The 23,528-nt window shown below is 45.1% G+C and overlaps 1 protein-coding gene across 1 annotated transcript; it reads left to right on the top strand.

Annotated features, from left to right (window-relative positions):
• Positions 1–14,041: 14,041 nt before the first annotated feature.
• On the top strand, positions 14,042–15,349 carry LOC138249564 (uncharacterized protein F54H12.2-like). The gene is made up of 2 exons (XM_069203510.1): positions 14,042–14,736; positions 14,914–15,349. The coding sequence occupies exons 1-2, from the start codon at positions 14,042–14,044 to the stop codon at positions 15,347–15,349; spliced, it is 1,131 nt and encodes a 376-aa protein (XP_069059611.1).
• The last annotated feature ends 8,179 nt before the right edge of the window (positions 15,350–23,528 follow it).

A 23,528-nucleotide genomic window follows, 5' to 3' on the forward strand; every position in this document is an offset into this window, starting at 1 on the left:
CCAGGATGAAACTCAACCAGAGTAGTATTCTTGTCATACCAGCATTTCATATTATCTTGGCTATCTTCCAGATTCTCCTGGGTGAGTTTCCAGAAGCAGGCTGTCTGGTTCCTGAAAGCCAGCATGTGACTTAATACATCCTCAGGGGGCTTCTTAGCAGCTTGCTTCTAGCCATCCTTCACCAAACTGAGAGGCCGTCTCAAAGGCTGCCCATACAGAAGTTCAAAAGGGCTGATGCTATCCCCCTTTTGTGGTACCTCCCTGTAGGCAAACAACAGGCATGGTAACAGGATGTCCCACTTACGTCTCATGGTTTCTGCGAGACCCATAATCATGCCCTCCAGGGTACGGTTGAACCTTTCAACCAATCTATTCCCTTGGGGGTGGTAAGGCGTGGTGAACTTGTAGGTAACAGTACATGCCTTCCACATGTCTTTCATGTACAACAACAGGAAAATGGGACCCCAGTCAGATACCACCTCCTTGGGGAAACCCACATCGGTAAAGATTCCCATAAGTGCCCTGGCCCCGGTGGGCTCAGTCACTGTCCTCAGAGTGATAGCTTCCGGATACGAGGTGGCATGGCCCACCAAGACTAGGATAAACCTGTTGCCCATGGCTGTCTTGGGATCCAGAGGCCCCACAATGTCATTGCCCACCCACTCAAAAGGGGTGTTCACAACAGAAAACGTTTGAAGAGGAGCCTTACACCTATTCCCAGATTTGACACTCATCTGGCAGGGTTGACAGGTTCTACAGAACTGAGTTTTCCTCATTTGGGGCCAATAAAAGTGGGTGACAATCCTGCCAATGGTCTTATGTTGTCCCAAATGACCTGCCAGTGGCATATCATGAGCCAGACCCAGTAGGAAGGCTCTGAAACACTGGGGTGCCACCAGCTCACGGCCTGCCTCAGGGTCACAACCTTAGGCTTGCTATACAGAAGATCATTCTCTGGGTAAATCAGGTGATATCCAGACGTGTCACCAGCTGCCTGGGCTTGTTTCCGAAGGCCCTCAAGAGTGAGGCATTCTTTCTGCACTGCACAGAATTCCTCCAGGGTGGGGCCTCCTTCCAGCTGACAATGGGTCAGCTCGGGTAGATGCCCCAGTTCGGCCACTTCTTCCCCTGTAGGTTCTGGGGCATCCCCCTCAGGTTCAGCCTTATCCCACACCATGGAAATCTCAGGAGTGGGTTTCCCTTCCCCTTGCCTCTCCTCTGCCTAACAGGCACCTGCACAACTGTTTCACGCCCCAGATCCTTCTGCTCATCCTCTCCTGTGGCCCTGGACCATGTCGTCATGCACGCCCACTCTGGCAATCCTAACGTATCTAGTGCGACCTGAGCTCCACTCTCTGCCAGGCGGTATGCTCCAGGTTGTTCGCAAGCAGACAGTCAAAAGGCATGATTGGGCTTACAGCTACCCCCAAGGAACCGGTGACCCCCTTTCCCCCATTCAAAGAGGACCTGAGCGAACAGATATTGGCGCTCACTGTTGTCTACTGCTACAACCTAGTGGACCCCATTAGGGATTACCTGCTCTTCAGACAACAGATGATAGCAGACAGTTGTAATACTGACTCCTGTATCTCTCAGAGCCTCCCTCTGCCTCCCATTAATGGTCACCCACTGCCTGTGCTCCTTAGTGTTGTCAGGCATGAGGGTTCTCTCGACCCCCTCATCCTCACCCAGGGAGACTAAGGTTTACTCAGCTGGCTCCCCACCACTACATGGGGGCAACTCCACCCCAGGCACTACACTGGCCACCCCTAGGGTCTGCCCATGGATGGGAGGCTGTGCCCACTTGGGACACTTGGAACTCCCCCCGAAATGCCCTTCCCGATTACTGGTGAAACACTTCAGGGGTCCCTTCACTGCAGGCTTTCCTGAAGGGAACCAACTATTTTTCTCAACAGGGCGTTGGAAATCCTTTCCTTTGGAACTAGTTTGGGGCCCTTTTGAGAACTCCATACTTTTGTCTTTATCCCCCCTCCTTCTGTTTGGGACCCTGCCCACCCTTGGCTGGGGCTCCTACATACAATTTCTTTTGGACCCTGGTGTTGAGCCAGTGGTCCGCCTCCTTGGCAAGCTTCCAGGGGTCAGTAAGCTTCCTGTCAATCAGGTGCTGGCACAGCTCTGGAAAACAACCACTAGACAAGTGCTTTTATGCAATCAAATTGTACATCCGAAGATAGTCTGTAACCTCTCTCCGTTCACCCAACCATCCAGTGCTCTGCAAAAGAAATCCACATACTCCACCCAAGTTTAAGAACCAAGCTTAGTACTTTACCTAAACTTTACCTTGAAACTCTCTGTGGCGAGACCATACCTTCTGGTTAGGGCTTCCTTCATGGCAGGGTACCTCATCTTATCTTCTGGATCTAATGGCAACAAGGTGCCCCTCTCCTCCACCGAGAAATACTCCCAGAGGCCTGCTCCCCAATCTCTCTCAGGGACCCTGTTCATCCTCAGTGCCACCTCATAAACCCAGAACCACTGCTTTATATCATCCCCCTTTCAAAAATTCTTAACCGCATCATTGGATATATGTACCTTCTCTTCAGACGGTACTGTAGAACTGCTACCAACATTTGTGCTAGAACTGCTTTTTAAATCCAGCTCCTTCAAGCTCACCTCTTGAGCTAAAAGCATTTTCTTCTCTCTAGTGGTGATTTTCTATTTCTCTTTCTCTTTCTTCTCCCAATGGGAAATTACACTAAAAAGATATTTCAAGGCAATCCCCATGTTACTGTCTGGGAGAGATAGGCATTGCAATAGTAAAGACCGGATTTAGCAGTATTTCACTATCAGGACATGTAAAACACACCAGTGCATTTCCTACCTTTTAAATACAATTCACCCTGCCTGTGGGCTGCCTTGGGCCTACTTAGGGGTGTCTTACATTAAGTTAAAGGGAAGGTTTTGGCCTTCAAAGTGGGTGCACTTGCCAGGTCAACAGGGCAGTTTAAAACTGCACACAGAGACACTGCAGTGGCTGGTCTGAGACATGTCTACAAGGCTACTCATGTGGGTGGCACAATAAGTGCTGCAGGCCACTAGCAGCATTTGAGTTTCAGGCTCTGGGCACATCTGGAGCACTATACTAGGAACTTACTAGTAAATCATGTATGCAAATCATGCATAACCTAACCACCCATACAATTTAGACAGAGAAGACTTGCACTTAAGCACTGGTCATCAGTGGTAAAGTGCCTGGAGCCCTAAAGCCAGCAAATAATAAATTTAGCAAAGGATCAAAAACAGGAGGTCAGAAGCAAAAAACATAGAGGAAACCATTCCAAGAGCTGACAGGTCTAACACATTTTATCATAAATTACACAACAAACGTATTCATCCCATATGAGCAATAATACCTCTGGCGTTCACACAGTTAACCTGTATTCTCTTTGAAAAAATACTGGCCTTCTTGCCTGTGAATCGCAAACAAATCATGCCAGCATGAATTTGGATATGGCCATATCTGATTAATACAATTATGCTGTACTCTCCAGATCAACACAAAAGTATGAAAACTCTGACACCTCATCTTCTTAATCCCAAATTCCATGTGGAGCCAGTACTCCCATTTTGGGAGCAAACCAGTTTTGTGTCCGAACTGAGAGTCCAGGTATTGCACACATTTCTCACTTTTTCCCAGTACAAGTTTCAATAGGTAATTCTTGGTAATTCTTGGTGAACTTTGGGGGGAAAAAACTGTAATATCCCGAGCTTCGCAGCTTGGAGTGGGTGAAAACGTTTGACATTACCACCCTATCTACGCTTACGAGGTGTAGACCTCAGAATATGGTAGTAGTATTTCACTTGTTAAATACTGAAGTTTGCAGTAGGAATATTTAAATGCTGTGGTACAAGTGACCAAATAAAGGGGAACTCGTAAAGAAGTCTGAGTGCAGGAAGTGAAAGTGCCATATGAAATTCTGTTAACTCAATTGAACGAAAAAGAAAAGACTGAGTGGCATATTTATACTCCGTTTGCACCAAATGTGCGGCAAAAATTTTGACGCACATTCGGCGCAAACCATGCACCATATATATACTATGATGCCCGACTCCGCGGATGTCAAAATTCCTCCTTGTGCGTCATTTTTTGGATGTGGGAAACCGCCTTGTGTTAATGACATGCAAGGTAGGCGTTCCCTCCCAAAAAATGACTAAGGCCTGTGCGCCTATTTATACTCCAGCGTCATTTTGACACACAGGAGGGGGTGGGCCTTAAAAAACGGCGCACAGCCTGATGTATGCCGTTTTTTTAACACCTGGGTGAGGGCAGGCGTTAAGGGACCTGTGGACTCACTTCCATGGTCTCTGTCCATGGAAGCAGTACCAGAGGTGCCCTTCCCTGCCCCCAGGGACACCCCCTTCCACTCTCGACCACCCCTGGAGGACACCCATGGATGGGGGGACCCATCCCAGGTAAGTACAGGTAAGTTGAGGTAAGTATTTTTTCATTTTTTAAAGTGGCATGGGGGGCCTAATTTGGGCCCCCCTACATGCCACTGTGCCCAATGGCCCAGCCCAGGGGACAGAAGTCCCCTGGGCATGGCCATTGGGCAAGGGGGCATGATTCCCGTCTTTGCTAAGACAGGAGTCATTTCAATGTGGGTTGTGCGTAAAACAATGGCGCAAATCCGGTTCTAGCCATGATTTTTTACTGTAACCTGACTTGCACCATTTTTTGACGCACAACCCCCATTTTCCCCTACGCCGGCGCTGCCTGGTTTGAGTCATTTTTTTTACTCTGACCAGCCCACAGCGCCGGCTAACGTCAGTCCTTAAATAAGGCGCCCGCATGGCACGTAGGAATGGCGTTAGCCGGCGGTACATTTTTTGGCGCAAACCAGCGCCGTCGCTGGTTTGCGTCAAAAAGTATAAATATGGGCCTGAATATTGGACACGATTACCTCTCATTATCTCTAACTAATCCACTGTGCCCCTAAAAATACCATGATGAGTGATAAATAGGATGACATAAGGAAAGAGCTCATATTTCAACCAATGTTATATTCAAATAGATTTTCTCATCGAAATATGGTTGTATTTTCAATTTTCTTCTTGATGATTGGTATCTGTTTCAAAATGATATGCAATGTATTATTAACCTTAGCTTCTTGTTTATCATTTATACTCTTTGGCCCTGATTTATACTTTTTGATGCAAACCTGCGTTAGCGCAGGTTTGCGTCAAAAAGTATACCGTCGGCTAGCGCCATTCCTGGACACCAGCCATCCGTTATATTTAAGCTATGATGCTAGCCGGAAGTAAGGCCCAGTTAACATAAAAATTATTGCCACTAACCGGGTGGGGGAGGCGTAGGGGAAACTGGAGGGTGTGCATGAAAGAATGCCGCTAGTCAGGCTAGTAAAAAAAATGACTCTGACCTGATTAGCATCATTATTTCCACGCACAACCCCCATGGACATGACTCCTTTCTAAGTAAACACAGAAGTCATGCCCCTCAGCCCAATGGCCATGTCCAGGGGACCTCTGTCCCCTGGGCATGGCCATTGGGCACAGTGCCATGTAGGGGGCCCAAGTTAGGCCCCCCTATGGCACTTTGCAAAACAAATAAAAAATACTTATCTGGACTTACCTTGGATGGGTCCCCCCATCCTTAGATGTCCTCCAGGTGTGGGTGCGGGTCGGTGGGGGTGTCCCTGGGGGCAGGGAAGGGCACCTGTGGGCTGTTTCCATGGTCTCTGAACATGGAAAAAGGCCCACAGGTCCCCTAACGCCTGCCCTTATTTAAGGCCCTCCTCCTCCCGTTTGTGATTTTTGCACGGGAAGATAAATAAGGCGCTAGGGCCTTTGAGTCATTTTTTGCCCGGGAACACCTACCTTGCATCTCATTAATGCAAGCAAGTTTTCCGCCGGCAAAAAAACAAAAAATGACTTTAACTCCAATAGTTTGGTGCTAGACATGTCTAGCGTCAAAATATAAATATGGAGTTAAGTTTGCGCCAGATTTGCGTAAAACAAATGACGCAAATCCAGAGCAAACAGAGTATAAATATGCCCCTTTGTGTTCTCAGATTAAGCTATTTGAGCTTTTTTTTTTTAGGTCACCATGTATAACAAGAGAAAAGGAATATTTAAAGTCACGACTCAATTCAAAGTTATATAGTAAGATGTACAGTGAAACTTACATGTACATATTTCTTTTACAGCCGGAAGAGCATTTAAATTTGGTGATGAAACAGAGGAAGAAAATAAAGGTAAACCTGGTGGTCTAAGTTTATTTTTTATTCCAAAGTTGCATGTCACTAAAATTGAGGTCAATTTTATCGACGTACAATAAAATTATATCAAGAACATGACCTACTACAACATCGGCATGTTAAGTACATTATTATTGGCACATTTACATCGTTGACCTAACCTATTATCTAGCATATGCATATATTATACTTATATTTACTTACTTAGTGATGTAGTGGTAGGATGATGTAGGGGTCTCTAATCTGACCACTGAAATCCTTCCTCAGCTGCTGCTTAATGGGGGGAATACATAGGAACAGATAAAGGCCTGTAACTTAAACACTCCCTGTGCTCCAGTGAGCATACACCATGATAGCACAAAATCAGTATCCCAAATGTTTACCGGCGGGGTTCCTAAGAATCTATTGTGTCCCATTGCCCTTTTTTATGAATTACTTCTTAGCGGTGAGTGTCTCACTGGGGCTTATGGTCTCACTGGTGTGGAGTACAAACAATGATATTGTTCTCATTTTCAGAACAAGAGCCGGAAACACTTCCATTATCTGGATAGTTATCCTGTAGTTGATTTGTTGATGACCACAAACGAGTTACTTTTTTAACATGTACATTGTACCATAGGATTATTAGCGACAATACATTTTGAGATGCACATGCAGACTTACTAGCGCTCAAAAGCTCTACAAGTAAATGTATCTCTGCCGTCACCCCCAGATGGTGTAGCTATCAGGCAAGAAAGAAAAAAAAAATTAGAGGAAGGGAGGAGAGAAAGAAAAAAGGAGAGCAATAAAGAAGAAGGAAGGAGAGAAAAAAATGAAAGAAAGGAATTGAAAAATAAGAGTAGAGTGGAGGAATGATGGAATAAGAATGATGAGAAAATAGAAAAGGAAGAAAGAAGGCGAAAGAAATAGAGAGAAAAGTATAGAAAGAGAAACAGAAATATAGAGAAAGATAGAGTTGAGAGGATGGAATACGAGAATGAGAGTCAGAAACAGGTAAATGAAAGAATGAGTGGAAGAGAGAAAAGGACAGGCAGGAGAGATAAAAGGAAAATAACAAAGAAAGGAACAGAGAAAGAAAGATAGGCTGTAATAGAAAGACAAAGAAAGAAAAAGGAGAAGAAAGAAGTGAAAGAAACAATATAAGGATAAAATGGAACAGAGAAGAGTGAAATTAGGTGGCAAAAGAAACAGAGAATAGGAAATAACTAGAAAAGGACAAAAACAAAGCAGGAAAGAAAGACAGAAAGACCAAAAAGAAGAAGAGAAAGAAAAAGCGAAAGTGTATGCAAGGAAAAAAAGGAGCCACAGAAGGAGAGCACGTAATGGAAAGAAAGAGGAGAAGAAAAAGAAAGTACAAAAGAAACAGAAAGAAGGTGAGAAAAAAGGTGAAAGGGGAGAGAAGCAGATAAAGAAAAGAGAGAAAGTAAAACGTAGACAGACAGCAATACAGGCAGAAAGGGAGAAAGAATATGAAAGAGAAAAAACAGAGAAAGAAGACAAGACATGAAAGTAAAGAAAGGAGAAAATAAGTGGAGAAAAGAAAATAAGGACTCAGAAAAATAAAGAAAGAGACAGCAAAAACAGAGAAAGGAGAGCAATCAAGAAAAGGGAGAAAAAGAAATGGAAGAAAAGGTAGCTAACTGAGTGGGAAACGAAAGGCTAGACCAAAAGAAAGGCAAAAAGACAGAGAAGAGAAGTGAAGGAGAAAAAGAAAGAAGGAAACAGAACGAAAGCATGTTTCAGAACATTGTGGGATGCATGGTACTGTAAAGGCATTTTCACATGCCTGACAGGATCGGGTGCGGAGCTAATGGAAGCTCTCAACCGTGTTTTTGGAGACCCACGATGTAATGGATGCAATATAATTGTCAGCTGATAAAACTGGATGCAATATATTTGGGCTATACTACGTTCCAATAGTAATGCCTTAGCATGATAATCTTAGCAGAATGGAATGAAAGTATCAAACAGCCAATGACTGTATATCATTAAGTGTAAAATTAACTGTTATTTCTAAACTAAATCTTATTTGGCATATCGTTCAGTTTTTAATATGGTGTCTTTAAACAACGGTAAAAGTTCTATCAAAGAACTATAACTTTGTTTTGATGTGGTCTGCTTGTACATTCAATTTTCTTTAAAATTCCCATCCCCCATGTTACAAGATGCTAGAAATGTTTTTCACTGCAAGGTGCTACTAGTTCCACGAGATGCAATGTTCTGCCTGATTATTGTGCCACAAATGTTGACAACGTCCTTTGTATTACTGGTGCCTGCGAGTAGTAGGAGGGGATACCTTTCCTCATCAACTGTAAAGTGATAGTTATCCCACCCCGGAAGTGATGTCACCTCCGTTATTGGGACTTCTGCTGCCCTAGAGAGCCCGCCCCGGAAGTGACGTGGGTGTAAAGGTGTCACATGGTTTGTGACCTCATGATGTCACGTGTTAGCCATGTGCCAGGGTCCTAGCCCCTGGGTATTGGTCTATGCGCTGTCTAAAATAAATGCCTTGGTGTTGTGCAAGCAGTTTCTGAGCCTAAGAGGACAGGTCTGGACATGTCAGACATTCATGACCAAGTGGCTGTTTGGGCCTCCCCTCACAAGGCGGCGAAGTGGGCGGGTAGGCCAGACCTCCTCACGGTTGGCTAGTCCAAAAAGAGGGGTTGCTCAAATGATGCAAAAGCTGTGACATGTGGTTAGCACCACATGTAACCTGGCAACCTATCAGAGCCGCCAATGTGAGCATGTGATGGGTTATGGGTTGTAGAGCCGTGTGCCCTTTTTGAACCGCCGAATACATATAAGTGGTGGTTAGAGCAACATGTCAAACCGTGATCTAGCGTTGGAATAGGGTGTCTAGGCAACATGAAGAGATACAATCTGATAGGCAGAAAAGCCACGGCCTCAGGAGTCCCGAACCCTATCAATAGATACTATCGGACCCTCGCACAGGTGGTGACGGATGAGAATGCCCAGCAGACTCCCCCTAAAGAACAGTGGTTCTGACATTACAGGGTTGCACGAGGAACTCTGCCAACGGCTCGAAAAGCTCAGCCTTAAGGATTGGCCGCAACTGGCATCACCCATCAAGGGTGATAGCAGCAACAGCGAAGCCTCGAAAGACAAGATAAGTGATGCAATAAACCTCAACGACGCTGAAGATGTTGAAGAAGGTGTAGCACCGCCAAATTCGCCAATCTATGAAGACATGGGTTTTCAGGAGGGCCCAGATCCAGATGCCATCCTGATGCAACCAGCAACTGTAAAATCTGAAGTCACTTATACACCAATGGACCTGTGCGACTCGCAAGATTTCAGAGGCGCCGCTGAGGGTGGGGAAAATGTTGAGGTTAGTAAAGACAATTATCGTGTATACATCGTTATCATACTTTTAACTAATAGTATGTCTTTTGCATTTCTGTTTGAACCGTAGAAAACAACTGGGAAAGAGATGCACTAGAGGGGTCTACGCCAAAGGTTACCAATGCAAATTTTTACTGCTTATGCTGTTCCAGACAGTCTGAAAGTATTACAATGCAGAACAAAGAGCAGCGTAAGAAGTGTGTCAGCACTTACATTAGCACCGATTATGAAAAGGAAACTCCAGGCGTACCCTATGACGCCATATGGCCTGTTAAAGGTTTTGCAGCAGCAGTTGCGAACATGTGTTAAACGTGACTATTATAACCTGTGTTACGGGCATAAAATTAACGAGCCACAGCAGGAGGCTCATGACTGTCTATACGAGTCGTACACTGCCAGAACAATTCGGACCATATGCAGCCGTTTAGACCCGCACAAGGTATACAGGTTGTTAAGGGTGGTGAATGGGCTGGCAGCTGTGAAGAAAGGGGTCCACAACGATATGATTAAGATCTTGGCAGAAACTGTCAATGAGATCCAATACGCTTCTGAGCCCTGCTCAAAACTGGAGCGCATTCAGGGGTTATGTACCAATTTTGACAAAAGTTTGATAGAAAGGGTCATAGAAAGACGTATGTGTGATATTTATTATAAAAATAGAAGAATTACATCTTTAGCCCCCAGAAAGTTGTTTTAAAAAAAATAACAAATAAATAAATAATAAACAAATAAAAACAGAGGTCATGGATAACAGACCATAATGGTGTTACTTAACGCTCCATGCTTACTCACTTTTAGGATGAGAATCAGTGTCGCAGGGCAAGATGTCTATGAGTTACACCCTGGCTACATCTGTGTCGGAAGACTGATATATGTGCTGGTTAAAAAGAGAATAGCTGAAATACACCCTGTGATTCTGCGCTATCTGAACATTACGGAACAGGTGGCTGCGCTGCAGTGCAACAGTCCTGTGTGTATCGCCAAATGGTGTATCAACGTGTGGCTACTCACAGCGGATACATACTGGATTGAGGCCCGAGACTGGACGCAGGAGTTAAGACTTTCACCACTGACTGGGCTACACAGTGCTTTGGAGCTCATGACTGAAGATTATTTCACAAATAAAGGTCCTATACTGTCCGACCTAGAACTGTATGAACTGCTTAATGCTGTCAGTATCCTGAGCATCCAGAGTTATAGGCGGGGGAGCGGGAGGTCATGTGAGAGTATAGCTATAAAAATATCAAAGCTTGTAACGCTGAGACCTGGTAAAAGGAAAAACTTGGAGTAATATGTGTAACATGTGTCATGCTATGTATACGCCGTCAGATGACCACAAGGTGTCCAGCAGTCTTTGATGTTTTTTATGTTTAATAAAACGAGCTTACACAAAACAAATGTCTTTCATTTCATGGTTGCTGTGTGTGACATCATAGTGGGGGATGTTTTAAGGAGGTTTTATTACGATGCACATGGGGTTGGAAGCTTTGGCAGCACCAAAGCTCTATTTAGAAGGGCTTGAGTTGAAAACGAGTATTTAAACCGCTCAAAGGTGAAAACATGCTTAGCGGGGGAATAGGCGTTTTCACTCCACATGCCAGCCAGGAGACGTTTTGAGAGGCGGGCCACAGTCGTTGGCGCGCAGCTAGATTATCAGTGGCAGGCGGACATAATCAGTCTTCAAGGTCTAACAAAACATAACAACTGTGTGGTGTATATATTAACAGTCATAGACGTATTGTCCAAGTATGCCTACGCAGAGGCATTAAACAATAAGGGTCAGATGTAGCATTTTCCGATTCGCAAAATCGGATACAGAACGGTGTCTCAGACACCGTCTGCAAGTCGCTATGGGGTCGCAAAGACCCACCTCATTAATATTAATGAGGTGGGTCGCATTTTGCGACCCCATCGCGAGTCCCTGCACTCACAGGGATAGTGGCCTGCTGAAGACAGCAGACCTCCAATCTGTGACTGCTTTTTAAATAAAGCAGTTTTGTAAATTTATTTTGCAGCCCGTTTTCCTTAAAGGAAAACGAGTTGCAAAATAAAAAATATAACGAAACCATTTGGTTTCGGTTTTTCAGAGTAGGCAGTGGTCCATTTGACCACTGCCTGCTCTGAAAAACCCTTTTTGGCAACATTCACAAAGGGGAAGGGGTCCCATAGGGACCCCTTCCCTTTTGCGAATGGGTTACCACCAGTGTGACACTGGTGGTAACTGCGAATTGCTTTGCGACCGCATTCGCGGTCACAAAGAAATTTAGCATAGCGATGCGAGTCACAAATAGGAAGGGAACACTCCTTCCTATTTGCGACTCGCATTCACAATTTGCGAGTCGGTACTGACTCGCAAATTGTGAATGAGCATCGCAAACGGCATTTTGCATGGCGCAAACTGTGATTTTCGCAGTTTGCACCATGCAAAATGCTTGCTACATCTCGCCCTTAAAGTGGTAACAGCGTCACTGCCGCCTTTAAAGACATCTTTGCGAGAGGTCGAGTACCTCAATAACTACAAACAGCCGCCGGAAAGGAATTTTTAAACAAACCTTTCCAGAAATGATTAAAGCAACATGCCGTTCAGCATTTTGTAATGCACACAGAGGTAAAATCGGCGGTTGTAGATCGTTTTAACAGAACTTTAAAATCAAAGATTTGGCGATATTTCACAGCCAACAATACCTATAGATACGTGGATGTTCTACATGCTTTTATAGATGCTTATAACGCCAGTTACCATAGAACAAGCAAAATGGCCCCTATGGAGGTAACAGCTGATAATTCCTTAATGGTGTGGAGAACAGTGTATGTCAGTCGTCTCGCATCAAGGGTCAAGAAATCAGTTTTAAAAGAAGGGGATCATGCCAGGATTTCAAAGTTGAAGGTTGTCTTCACCAAAGGCTACCAACAGACATTTAGCGATGAGATATTCATAGTGGAAAGTGTGGAGCTTAAAGAAGGGGTATATATTTACAAGTTGAAGGACTACGCTGGGAAAGAGGTATTGGGTGTCTTTTACAGCGAAGAGTTACAAAAGATGCCCTACGATCGGAACATGGCGTACAGGGTTGAAAAGGTTCTGAAAAGGAAAGGCATCGGAGCTAAGAGACAGGTGTTGGTCAAATGGGGGGTGGCCCGAGAAATTTAACAGTTGGGTGTTGGACAGCTCGCTGCATGGGGTGTGAGGTTGCGCTGTAAGCGCCACGATGGAGAACTCACCTTTTTATATCACTCTACTGTCTAACGCTTCGAAGGGCATGTTCCCCAACAGTCAGATTTCTAATTATACAGTGAAATTGGCGAAACCTGTGGACTTGAAAGGGCCATGGGAGGTGGCCCTAACGGAGATACAATACCATGGAACGTGGAATACAATTACAAAGCACGAGGCTAAATTTAGTATAAAGCGTGAGCAGGACCCTCTGAGCATCCATGTGGGATTTCCTCATGGCTATTACCCAACCGTTTCCTCGTAGTCAATGCCATCAACAAGTCTATAGGCAGCATTGAAACGTATGCAAATATATACATCTGGTGTCGGATAACGTTAGAAGAAAAGTGTTTCTTAAAGGCCCGCAGCTCAGTACAGTGTTTAACTGTTCTTGTAAATTACAAAGGGTTTTAGGGACTGTACAACATGTGAAAAGGCAGGTGGATCCAGACCCTACGTGCCCTGATATTAACGGCGGATTTTATACACTCTACGTGAATAGCAACATCGTAAAACCACAGAGGATTGGTGGCAGTTATTCTCCGTTGTTGAGATGATTCCCTGTGAAGGGGGAAAATAACACAATGGTTAATATACAACATCACAAACCTGCCTACGTGGCAATTTCCAAAAACCATTTTAACACTATAACCATCATGATCTACCTTTAAACATGGGAAAGTTATTGTTAAGCTTCATTTAAGGCCGCTCCGTGATGGTGACTATTAGGCACGCGCAATGGTCATTCTGAAAATGTGTGGGGATCCCTTGATGTACAGGGATTATTATAGAGTTCAGGCTGGTTATGGGGGCCCACCGCCCTACTTTCAAGGGGCCCCTGTTATGTACGGTGCCGAATTGGGAGGCTTCTTTCGTAGTTGGTTTAGAAGAGCCATGCCGTTCTTGAGACGGGGATACGAAATTGCAAAACCTCATGTTAAAACCGCTGCCTTGAACATAGCCCATTTAGTTGTAGGCTCTGTAACGTCGGCTGTCGCTGAGCGCATGAATAAACAACCCCAGGAAGGAGCAGGGTTGCTGTACAAGGTGAGCGCTGGTGTTAAAAGGAGGCGAAGGGCTTCGAGGCGTAGGGGCCCACCAATGCCCTATTAAAAAAGGGAGGACTTCTTCAAAAGTCCCACACAAAAGAAGAGTTGTAAGACAGAGGAGATCTTCCAAGAAGAAGAAGAGGCTGCGTTCTAGTGCAATTATTTTTAAAGCCGCTATCATGGCCTTTGTACACTGTGCCTCGGGTGAATGTGCCAAATCAGAGCTAGATCTGTTTTCTCTTAAACCCACACAGACAAGCATCGAGAACAGTTTTTTCATGGAAGTATCGTCTCTAGCCGCTCTGACACCTCTGGTGCCGATAGAGTTTTATGTATCAGGGTCAACAGATATGTATCTGGATCTCAACAACACCCTGTTACACCTCATATGTAAAATAACCAAAGCGAACGGCACCAACATCGAGGATGATGCTAAAGTGGCGCCGATTGCCTACCCCATCGCCACTATGTTTAATCAAGTGGATATTAACCTGGGCGATCAACTCGTCACGCAGAGTAATAACATGTATGCCTACAGGGCATACATAGAGAGTATTCTAAATTACAGTCGCAAAGCCCTGGACACACAACATTCAGCGGGACTCTTCTACAAAGATACTGAAGCGCATTTTGAGGACACGGCGTTGGCCGGTTCCAACGTTGGTTTCAAAAAAAGATCCAGCTTCGCAACCGGCAGTAGGCAATTTGATCTTCTGGGGCACACACATTCAGACCTTTTCTTCCAAGATAAGCTTTTAATCAACAGTATAGATCTTAAGATCAAGCTCTACCACAACAAGGACGCATTCTGTCTCATCAGCGGCGATGCGGAACAGTATAAACTGGTTATACTGTCCGCGAGTCTATTTGTAAAGTGAGTGAAAGTGTCACAGAGTGTCAGACTGGCCCATGCTGAAGCTTTACAACTATTGAACACAAAGTACGCCATTGAAAGAGTGGCTCTGAAGATATTCAGCATCCCCGCCGGTACTAGATTAACGCAGCAGCAGAACCTATTTCTGGGCCAGTTACCGAAACTCATTATCATCAGGTTTGTGGATAATACAGCTTTTAGTGGCCTCTATACCTCGAATACTTTCAACTTCAAACTCTACGATATCAACGACACCACTCTGTTCCACGAGGGCGCTGTTATCCCAGCAAAACCATTCACTCCAAGTTTTGGAACATCCAATTTTGTCAGGGAATATCTCGGACTGGTCTTGATAATGGGGAAACATCTGCAGAAATCAGGAGTCATTGTTTCAAGAGAGGGGTATGGGGCTGGCTATACGTTGTTTGCGTTCGACCTGACGCCTGATATGGAAGATGGTGACCACTACAATTTGATCAAAAACGGAAATCTAAAAGCTGTAATACGTTTTACACATGCCTTGGCGACCAATGTGAATATAATTGTATTCTCGGTATTCAACAGCGTTATCCAGGTCAATCACGCCCTGCAACTTATGTTTGACTATCATTAAAAGCTTGTAAAATGGACACTACTGAGATACGTGACTTCTTAAGTAGGCATAAACACGCTAAGAAATACTTTTTAGGTGTATGACCGAGCGATGGGCTACCTGAAAAGATAGGCCCTGAAAGACCCCGCACCCTAGTCTTTAACACTGACCCGCATTACAAGGGCGGTACACACTGGGCCGCAATGTTTCTCGATGTAGACAATGTTATAGTATTTGACAGTTTAGCGGAGTTTCCCGAGCATGACATTTATACAAAACCAATATTCAAATGTGTAAAAAAAGCATCACCCACTGTTGTGTATAACTAACTACATGTACAGGATTCTCTACCCTTCACATGTAGGGAACATTGTATATATTTCGTTAGTAAAAGGTCTGAGGGTATGACGTTTAGAAATTTTTAAAATCTGTATTCCGCTGATCTAGTAAACAACTACGGTATTGTTATGAAATATGTGAATGAAAAGACTAGGCCCATGTCTAACATTATTAAAACAGAATATGGTGTATGCCAAAGGTGTAAGGCTTTGTAAAGCCTCTATGGTACTGATGAATGTCTAAAATAAAAAAAAACATTGAAACCTAAAAACAGACTATGCATTTTTACCCCCATCACACATTTTAAAACCATTTTTTTGTTTTGTTTTAAGGATGTTGGACTACTGATGAAATGTTAAAAGCGTTTATTAGAAACAGTTTTCACCACAAACATGTACAAGGGTAAAAATCTTTTGACATGCAAACCTTTTAACAATACTGTACAATGGTTAAAATTCGGGTTTACATTAGAGCGGTAACCAGGTGTCCATTTTGAACAGTCTCTTTTTAGGAGCCAGTTGTAGAGGGTCGATGCTCCTAGACAGTGTTAGCTGAGGGAGGAAAGGCGATGTCGGCACGATGGGACCCCTGGTAAAAACACCAGGGATGGAACCTTTTAAACTTTCAAGCCTTCGCCGATGGTCAGCGTTACCGATGATCGTGGAGGGGATATTGAGTTCTGCAGCAGTGCTTAGGAACTGCTCCCAACCTCTAGGAGTGTCTTGTGTCGATAGGGTTTTACCGTGCGTGAGACCTCTGACCAGATCATACATGTGTGATCAGCAACCGGCTGCCCCTTGTAAACGAATTCCAAGAGGTCAAATCTTTAGTAGCAGCCACTTTAATGAGCAACATTTGGGCCGCCCCTCTATACTTCTGACTTATATTTTTTAAAAGGTCAAAAACAAAGGCATCCATGGTGGGTGATGGTCCATGTTCTTGAGGAGCTACTGGGTCAGCTGCCGGCTGTTCCTCGTCGGGGGTTTACAGAGTTAGTTTGTTTTTTTCATCGTGCAGTTGCTTGTAATACTGTAAAACGTTTTGAAGTGTGTAGGAAGTTGGCTCTGGATATACTATTTCAAAGTAAGAAATAGTGTGCACAGAGTCCAAGGGTTCCCCGTAGAGATAAGATAGTGGCAAAATTAGATAATTCTAATGCTCTATTTTGTGGTAGTGTGGTCGAGCAGTAGGCTTATCAGAGGGTAGTGTTAAGCATTTGCTGTACACACACAGGCAATAAATGAGGAACACACACTCAAAGACTTACTCGAGGCCAATAGGCTTTTATATAGAACAATATATTTTCTTAATTTATTTTAAGAACCACAGGTTCAAGATTTGAAGTAAATACATAAAATGCAAGGTACTCCACACAGGTAAGTTAGGAACTTTGAAAAAAAGCAATATCATATACAGTCTTTGTTAAAATGGCAATAAGCTATTTTAAAAGTGGACACTGCAAAAATCAACAGTTCCTGGGGGAGGTAAGTAAAGGTTATATTGTGAGGTAAGTAAGACACTTACAAGTCTCAGTTCCTGGGCATAGGCGGCCCACCGTTGGGGGTTCAGGGCAACCTCAAAGTTACCACAACAGCAGCTCAGGGCCGGTCAGGTGCAAAGGTCAAAGAGGTGCCCAAAACACATAGGCGCCTATGGAGAACAGGGGTGCTCTAGTTCCAGTCTGCCAGCAGGTAAGTACCAGCGTCCTCGGGGAGCAGACCAGGGGTTTTTTGTAGAGCACTGGGGGGGACACAAGTAGGCACACAAAACACACGCTCAGCAGCACAGGGGCGGCCGGGTGCAGTGTGCAAAGCAGGCGTCGGGTTTTAGATAGGAAGCAATGGAGGGACACAGGGGTCATTCTAGCGTTGCAGGCAGGTACAGAGGGGGGCTTCTCGGGGCAGCCACCACCTGGGCTAGGCAAAGGGTCGCCTGGGGGTCACTCCTGCACTGAGGTTCGGTTCCTTCAGGCCCTGGGGGCTGCGGGTGCAGTGCTTGGTCCAGGCATCGGGTCCCTTGTTACAGACAGTAGCGGTCAGGGGGACCCTCTGGATTCTCTCTGCAGGCTTCAATGTGGGAGTCCAGGGGGGTCGTCTCGAGCTACTCACTGGGTCGCAGTTGCCGGGGAGTCCTCCCTGTGGTGTTGGTTCTCTGGATCTTGAGCCGGGGGCGTCGGGTGCAGAGTGTGAAGTCTCACGCTTCCGGCGGGAAACGTGAAGTCTTTGATAGTTGTTTCTTTGTTGCAAAGATGTTGCTATTTTTGAGCAGAGCCGCTGCTCACTGGAGTTTCTTAGTCCTGGGGGTCAGGGCAGTCCTCTGAGGCTTCAGAGGTCTCTGGTCCCTGTTGGATGTGTCGCTGGTTGCAGGTTTTCCGACTCTGGAGACAGGCCGCTAGGGCTGGGGCCAAAGCAGTTGTGGTCGTCTGTCGTCTCTGCAAGCTTGTAGGTCAGCAGCCCTTCTTTGTAGTTCAGGTTGCAGGAATCTGTTTTCCTGGGTTCTGAGGTGCCCCTAAATACTAGATTTAGGGGTGTATTTAGGTCTGGGAGGGCAGTAGCCAATGTCTACTGTCCTGGAGGGTGGCTACACCCTCTTTGTGCCTCCCCCCTTTGGGGAGGGGAGCACATCGCTAATCCTATTGTGTGAATCCTCCAAAACTAAGATGTGGGATTTCTAAAGGCAGGGTCACCTCAGCTCAGGGCACCTTGGGGGCTGTCCTGACTGGTGGGTGACTCCCCCTTGTTTTTCTAATTATCTCCTCCAGCCTTGTCGGCAAAAGTGGGGGCAGTGGCCGGAGGGGCGGGCATCACCACCATAATAATTTTCCTTTCCTTATTCAGCATTCGTTTCAGACCCTAACCTGGCAAATTGCCTTCGGATGGCCCGCCAGACATTGCAGCACCGGTCTGACGAGGAGATAGCCCAGTGATGAAACTTGTCACCCTTATGGGTGCTTGAGGGCTCTCCTGATACTATGGGTATCCCTAACTGATCTCAACCCTGCATCTTTTTCACTTTCTTAGCAATTTTGGAACAGTGTACTTATTTAGTTTATAGTGCAGTTCGGGAGACTGTACACTGGACCAGCAATCTCCCTGTCCTCTTTTGTATTAAACCTTGCCAAGGCGGCATTTCCTTACAAAGTGCTCTTGAGTAAAGCCCCGCTTTGTCGTGTGGTTTTAAATCAGTTTGGTTCAAAATGGTTTTGATCTCAGCATCGAGACGCAGTGTCTCATTTCTGCGGATGTCCCAAACATCAGCGGTCGAGGGGCCCAACTGTTCCAGCTGATGGCGAAGTTTTTTGGGAGTGCCCCATCATGTCCTTGACAGGAGACCTGTTATTAAGGGTATAGCTATACCCAGCAGTGAACCTATAAAGCCTCCGACTGTTTGACCAGTTTCCTTTTAGAAAGGAACGACGCCCTTTTATTGCAGAGCTTATCAATAATGTGCTGCTTCTTCTTCAGCACACGGAACTGGCTCGTCGATATCGGAACATTACATTTTAGGGTGTTTAGGGCTATTTCTGAAATGGCCACAAATAAATCGTCCAAAGCAACCCATAGCATAGCTTTTCTTTTTATGTGGCTGGCTGTGACCAGCATTTTTAGGAGGTCTAAATTTTGCCGTAGCCGCACAGACATTGTGATGACCTTATATTACAAGGTTTAGAGTATAAATGTTATAAAAGTCTTCTTAAGGGGTCTTTTTATAAGCTTTTGGGGCTGTTTTAGGTATGTAAGCGACTGGAAAGTCCGGGGGGAAAATACAGGGTCGTGGTCTGTAGTCTTCTAGAGTGTTGGCCTTTAAATCGACCAGTAAATAGCCATGGGGTTTTACAGTGGCATCGTTAAAAGATTCCATGAAAAACGGTGTGTTTCCGGGGTACATCTGTTTAGCTATAATTGCTCTCTGTAGCTTGTCGCAGGGGGTTTTAAATAAGACCAAGTATGAGGCGTTGAGAGTTATAGAACAACTGCTTTTGCCCTTGTAAAACAAGTTCTGCACGATGTAACATATACTCAGATTACGATGATGCGAATATTGAGTATAAGCTCTCTCGATCTCGGGGTGGTCCTCTCCTTCATGCATGAGATCGTCCATAATGACCATGTTTACAAGGTGTTTAGGTAACAAGTCATTGTCGTTGAGGTTATTGGGGATGCCTTCTATAAATCTGATGTGTGGGAACTTTAGGGAGAGTTCCGTGTAAAGATCTTGCCAGCAAGAATAAAGCCATACAATGTTGTTAGGGGTCTGGGATAAAACACCGGGAGCATTTTCAAGCAGTTTCTTTATAAAATAACTTTTACCGCTATTTGAGGGGCCGGCTAGAACGCATGAGAATGGGTGTTGCAGCCTGGTGTCCATAGCAGTTGGGGATCGGCACTCTAATGTTTTTTAATAACTGTATGGTAGTGTTTTGTAGTCCTCAGCAAGGACCCGTTTACCAAACACTACACGCAGTGTTTTATATAGCGGTTGTGTTATAATTTGTAAAAGTGGTTTTCATGATGTAGCACATAAACAGTCTTGTTTCTGACACGTTCATTGGTCGTGAAGTACTCCCAAGAACCGCTGTGGTACAGAACTTTCACCGTAAAGGCAAAATGGTTCTCAAAAAGACCCAGGTCCCCAAAACCAACCAGTCTGTCGGGTGGTATTTGAAGCTACTCATAGGCTGCAACCACCAAAGGCATAATGACATTGTCTGGGGTGGCCCGGTCCACCAACAACCCCGCAATGCTTGCCACCAGACACATGTTGGTACCGCCGGTGTTAAAGTCGAGCAGCCAGCTACATTTTTTACCGATGATTTTACTAAACATGACTTTCTTTAAGGTTCTGGAAGCACCGCCCTCACGGCCCCTAACAACGAGGGCAATGATTCTAAAGGTCCCGTATGCCAGTAATTAAGCCTTGCTCTGTAACAGCTTAGACAGGTTTTCAAGAAACATCACAGCGTCAAACACATCTTGAGACGCCCGTCTAGTGAACAGAGGACTATTGAGACCCTGCCCTTGAAAACGCATCTGAAAGAAATCGTTAGGCCCCAAATCTTGTAACAATCGTTCTATGAGCGTTTGCACTGCCTGATGTATAGCTATAACACAATGATCGGAGGAGTTTAGGGGGTCAAGGTTAACAAACTTAAACTCCTCATAGTGCTCTGTAGTGTTAAACTGTTCTACAGTGTGACTATACCGTCTCACACTTTCCAAAAACACCTGTTCTGAAGCCTCAGCATGAGAATTGCTGGTGGTTGGAGGGCACCCTGGGGTATCATTCGCAGGTAGTTGACTAAGGTTAGCTGCAGGTGTGTCTTTATACCTCCTTGTAATGCTTGGTCAGGCTTTCTTTAACTTCCTTATTAAAAGCTTGTGGTTTCTAGCACTACCAGCCCACTTCTGTTTCTTACAGGCCCATTTGGTTTTTGGCAGCCGGCCACAGCCTCTCTGAACAACATTTGGGATCTTTTCAAGTGGTGACCCTGGCCATTCACCTAAGAAAGGTGGTGGTCCTTCAGATTGTTCTGGGCTGAGCTGGCTCTGAACTTTACCCCCTGAGGACCTGTAAATGCCCTTAGCATCTCCTCACTATATTTTGAGGCCTTATGGGATGTGTTTTAGGTGTTGAGGGTTCTATTTTTATGTGTTTTAAATCGTTAGGGGTTGTCTCACATTGCTTTTGAGTTTTTAGCACCCGTAAAACCCTTAGAGCTTTACTGAGCACATACTGGGTCTTCTTTTTATATTTAGACCTGAGGACAGTAGTATTAGTAAATGCGGGTCTTTCAATCCCTAGGTCGGTCTGCATGCATAGTCACGCAGGTATGTTACACATGTCCGCAACTGTTGAATCACAAACTTGAACCTCATCGCTTCTACACTGGGCCAACCGCTGTATTAAAGCCCTTACGGTAGGTCTGGAGGCACTAGTATTGTAACCGTTCTTACCCAGTTTTAAAGTCTTTAGACTGAGTCTGAATTTTAACTGTCTAACAGACAGATGTATTTCTTTCATATAGGTGTCGAGGACTCTAGTACGGTCCATAGGGCCAGTTTCTAGGTCATTATTTGAGACTTTATGTGTAGGAGTGACAGCCCCCTGAGCAGCCCCAGCTATAGGACCCTGGTTAACATTGTGACCCTCTTTCTGAATGGACGGCCTGGCACGGAACGTGAAAACAGGGTTCCAGTGTGAACACCCCAGGGTTTGAGAGGCCTAATCGTCGCTAGACGGGTTTCCTAATCTGTGACTTTGTGATCCGCTACATACTATACTGCTGGTGAAGTATATTGAGGAGGATGGTGAAGACTACTGTGCCAGGCACTTGGTGCAGGGCTGGTGGGGTCGTAGGCCCCCGGTGGTGTAACTGGTGACATCAGACATGGGGAGGTTAAATGCTTATTGTAATAACTCAGGGCCTCAGATGCACCGGAAGTGCTGCCGCTGGGTGATGATGATTTTAACCCTGCTGACTGCAACCTTGAGGGGGACACATTAGAAGTGTCACGGGGTACTACTGTGGCTTCAGAACCCACTGCAGTACCAGATAACAACTTTAGAAGCCCTATTCAATGGGAATGAGAATCCTCTATGTGATGCTCATTTTCCAAGTCTGTGCAACAAAGACTGTGATGGAACGTTACACTGTTCGTTGGTGGTAGATCGCTGACAGGCCCTCCCATATTAGACTCCGACTGTGTTGAACATTTAGAACGTTGAGGGCTTGGTGGTGTAGGCTGAGCCTTAACAACTTTTTTAAAAGACAGATCTATAGGTATGGCCAGTAGCTCAGGGGTTTGCAACTTCTTTTTACGATTCTTGAAGGACAAGCAATTTATTTTAGGACTGAGACATTGCTTAGGGGTCCCCTCTGAGGTTTCACAGGGTACAAGCTGCGGGGTGTCTGGAATCATGAGCATGACAATATCAGAGTGTCCAAGTCGCTGCCCGGAGGTAGGGGGTGCAGAGGTGTTCGCAGTATTGGACATGCCCTTTACGACGGATGATGTGTTGTAGTTAAGAGCTGTACCTGGGTCATGACTGATGTCTGTAGAACTGCTGCATGGTATGTCCTGGGGTCCTGCGCTGTTCACTAATACGGCTGGCGCCATGGGGTTTTGAACGGCCCAGTTGATGACCTTTACAGACGACTTTAACCATTTAGTCCGATGACCGACTCCTCTAGAGCTCTTGTGTGATGACCCTAGGATGTAAATATAGCAAAATACATATTAGAGGTTGTTATAGCCGCTATACCGCTGGAGTGAAAGAGGTTTGGACACAGTGAGGATTGTATTCATCTGGCTCTACAGTTTCTAAAAACACACCTGGGGTTTCCTGGCGTGAGGGGCCATTCTTAAAAGGCACTCCATCGTTAGACGCTGGGGTCTTCCTCTTGCGTACAGTGTTTTGAACGTTCCCATCTACCTTCCGGGGCGTTACCCCTGGAGTCACATACCCCACAGGGGGACCGCGGGATAAAAAAAAAAAATACATTTACAATATAATACATAGACTATACGAGTTCTCTGTGGGCAACATCACAGGGTTATGTTTTTTTTTAGATTTTCAAGGTGTTTACACATGGACTCCTTTATTTACCTGCATAAGGGGTACCCTGAGACATTGTGCATGGACCGTTTTGAACCTGGAGGATCTGTTGCAAAGCGTCAACCGCAAGCTATAGTTCTGCATCATAACCTGTACAAGCACACAGATACATGGGAAACCATTATTGGTAAAATAAAAAAATAACAATCAAGCCAACTCTGTTTAGATTGGCCTGTGTCCCGTAACTCACCTTGTTGCCCTATCTCCATTTCCTCTGGGGGCGTCGCAAGCTCTTGGTGTCGCG

The sequence above is a fragment of the Pleurodeles waltl genome, chromosome 8 (assembly GCF_031143425.1).
Source record: "Pleurodeles waltl isolate 20211129_DDA chromosome 8, aPleWal1.hap1.20221129, whole genome shotgun sequence".
NCBI classification, from domain to species: domain Eukaryota; kingdom Metazoa; phylum Chordata; class Amphibia; order Caudata; family Salamandridae; genus Pleurodeles; species Pleurodeles waltl.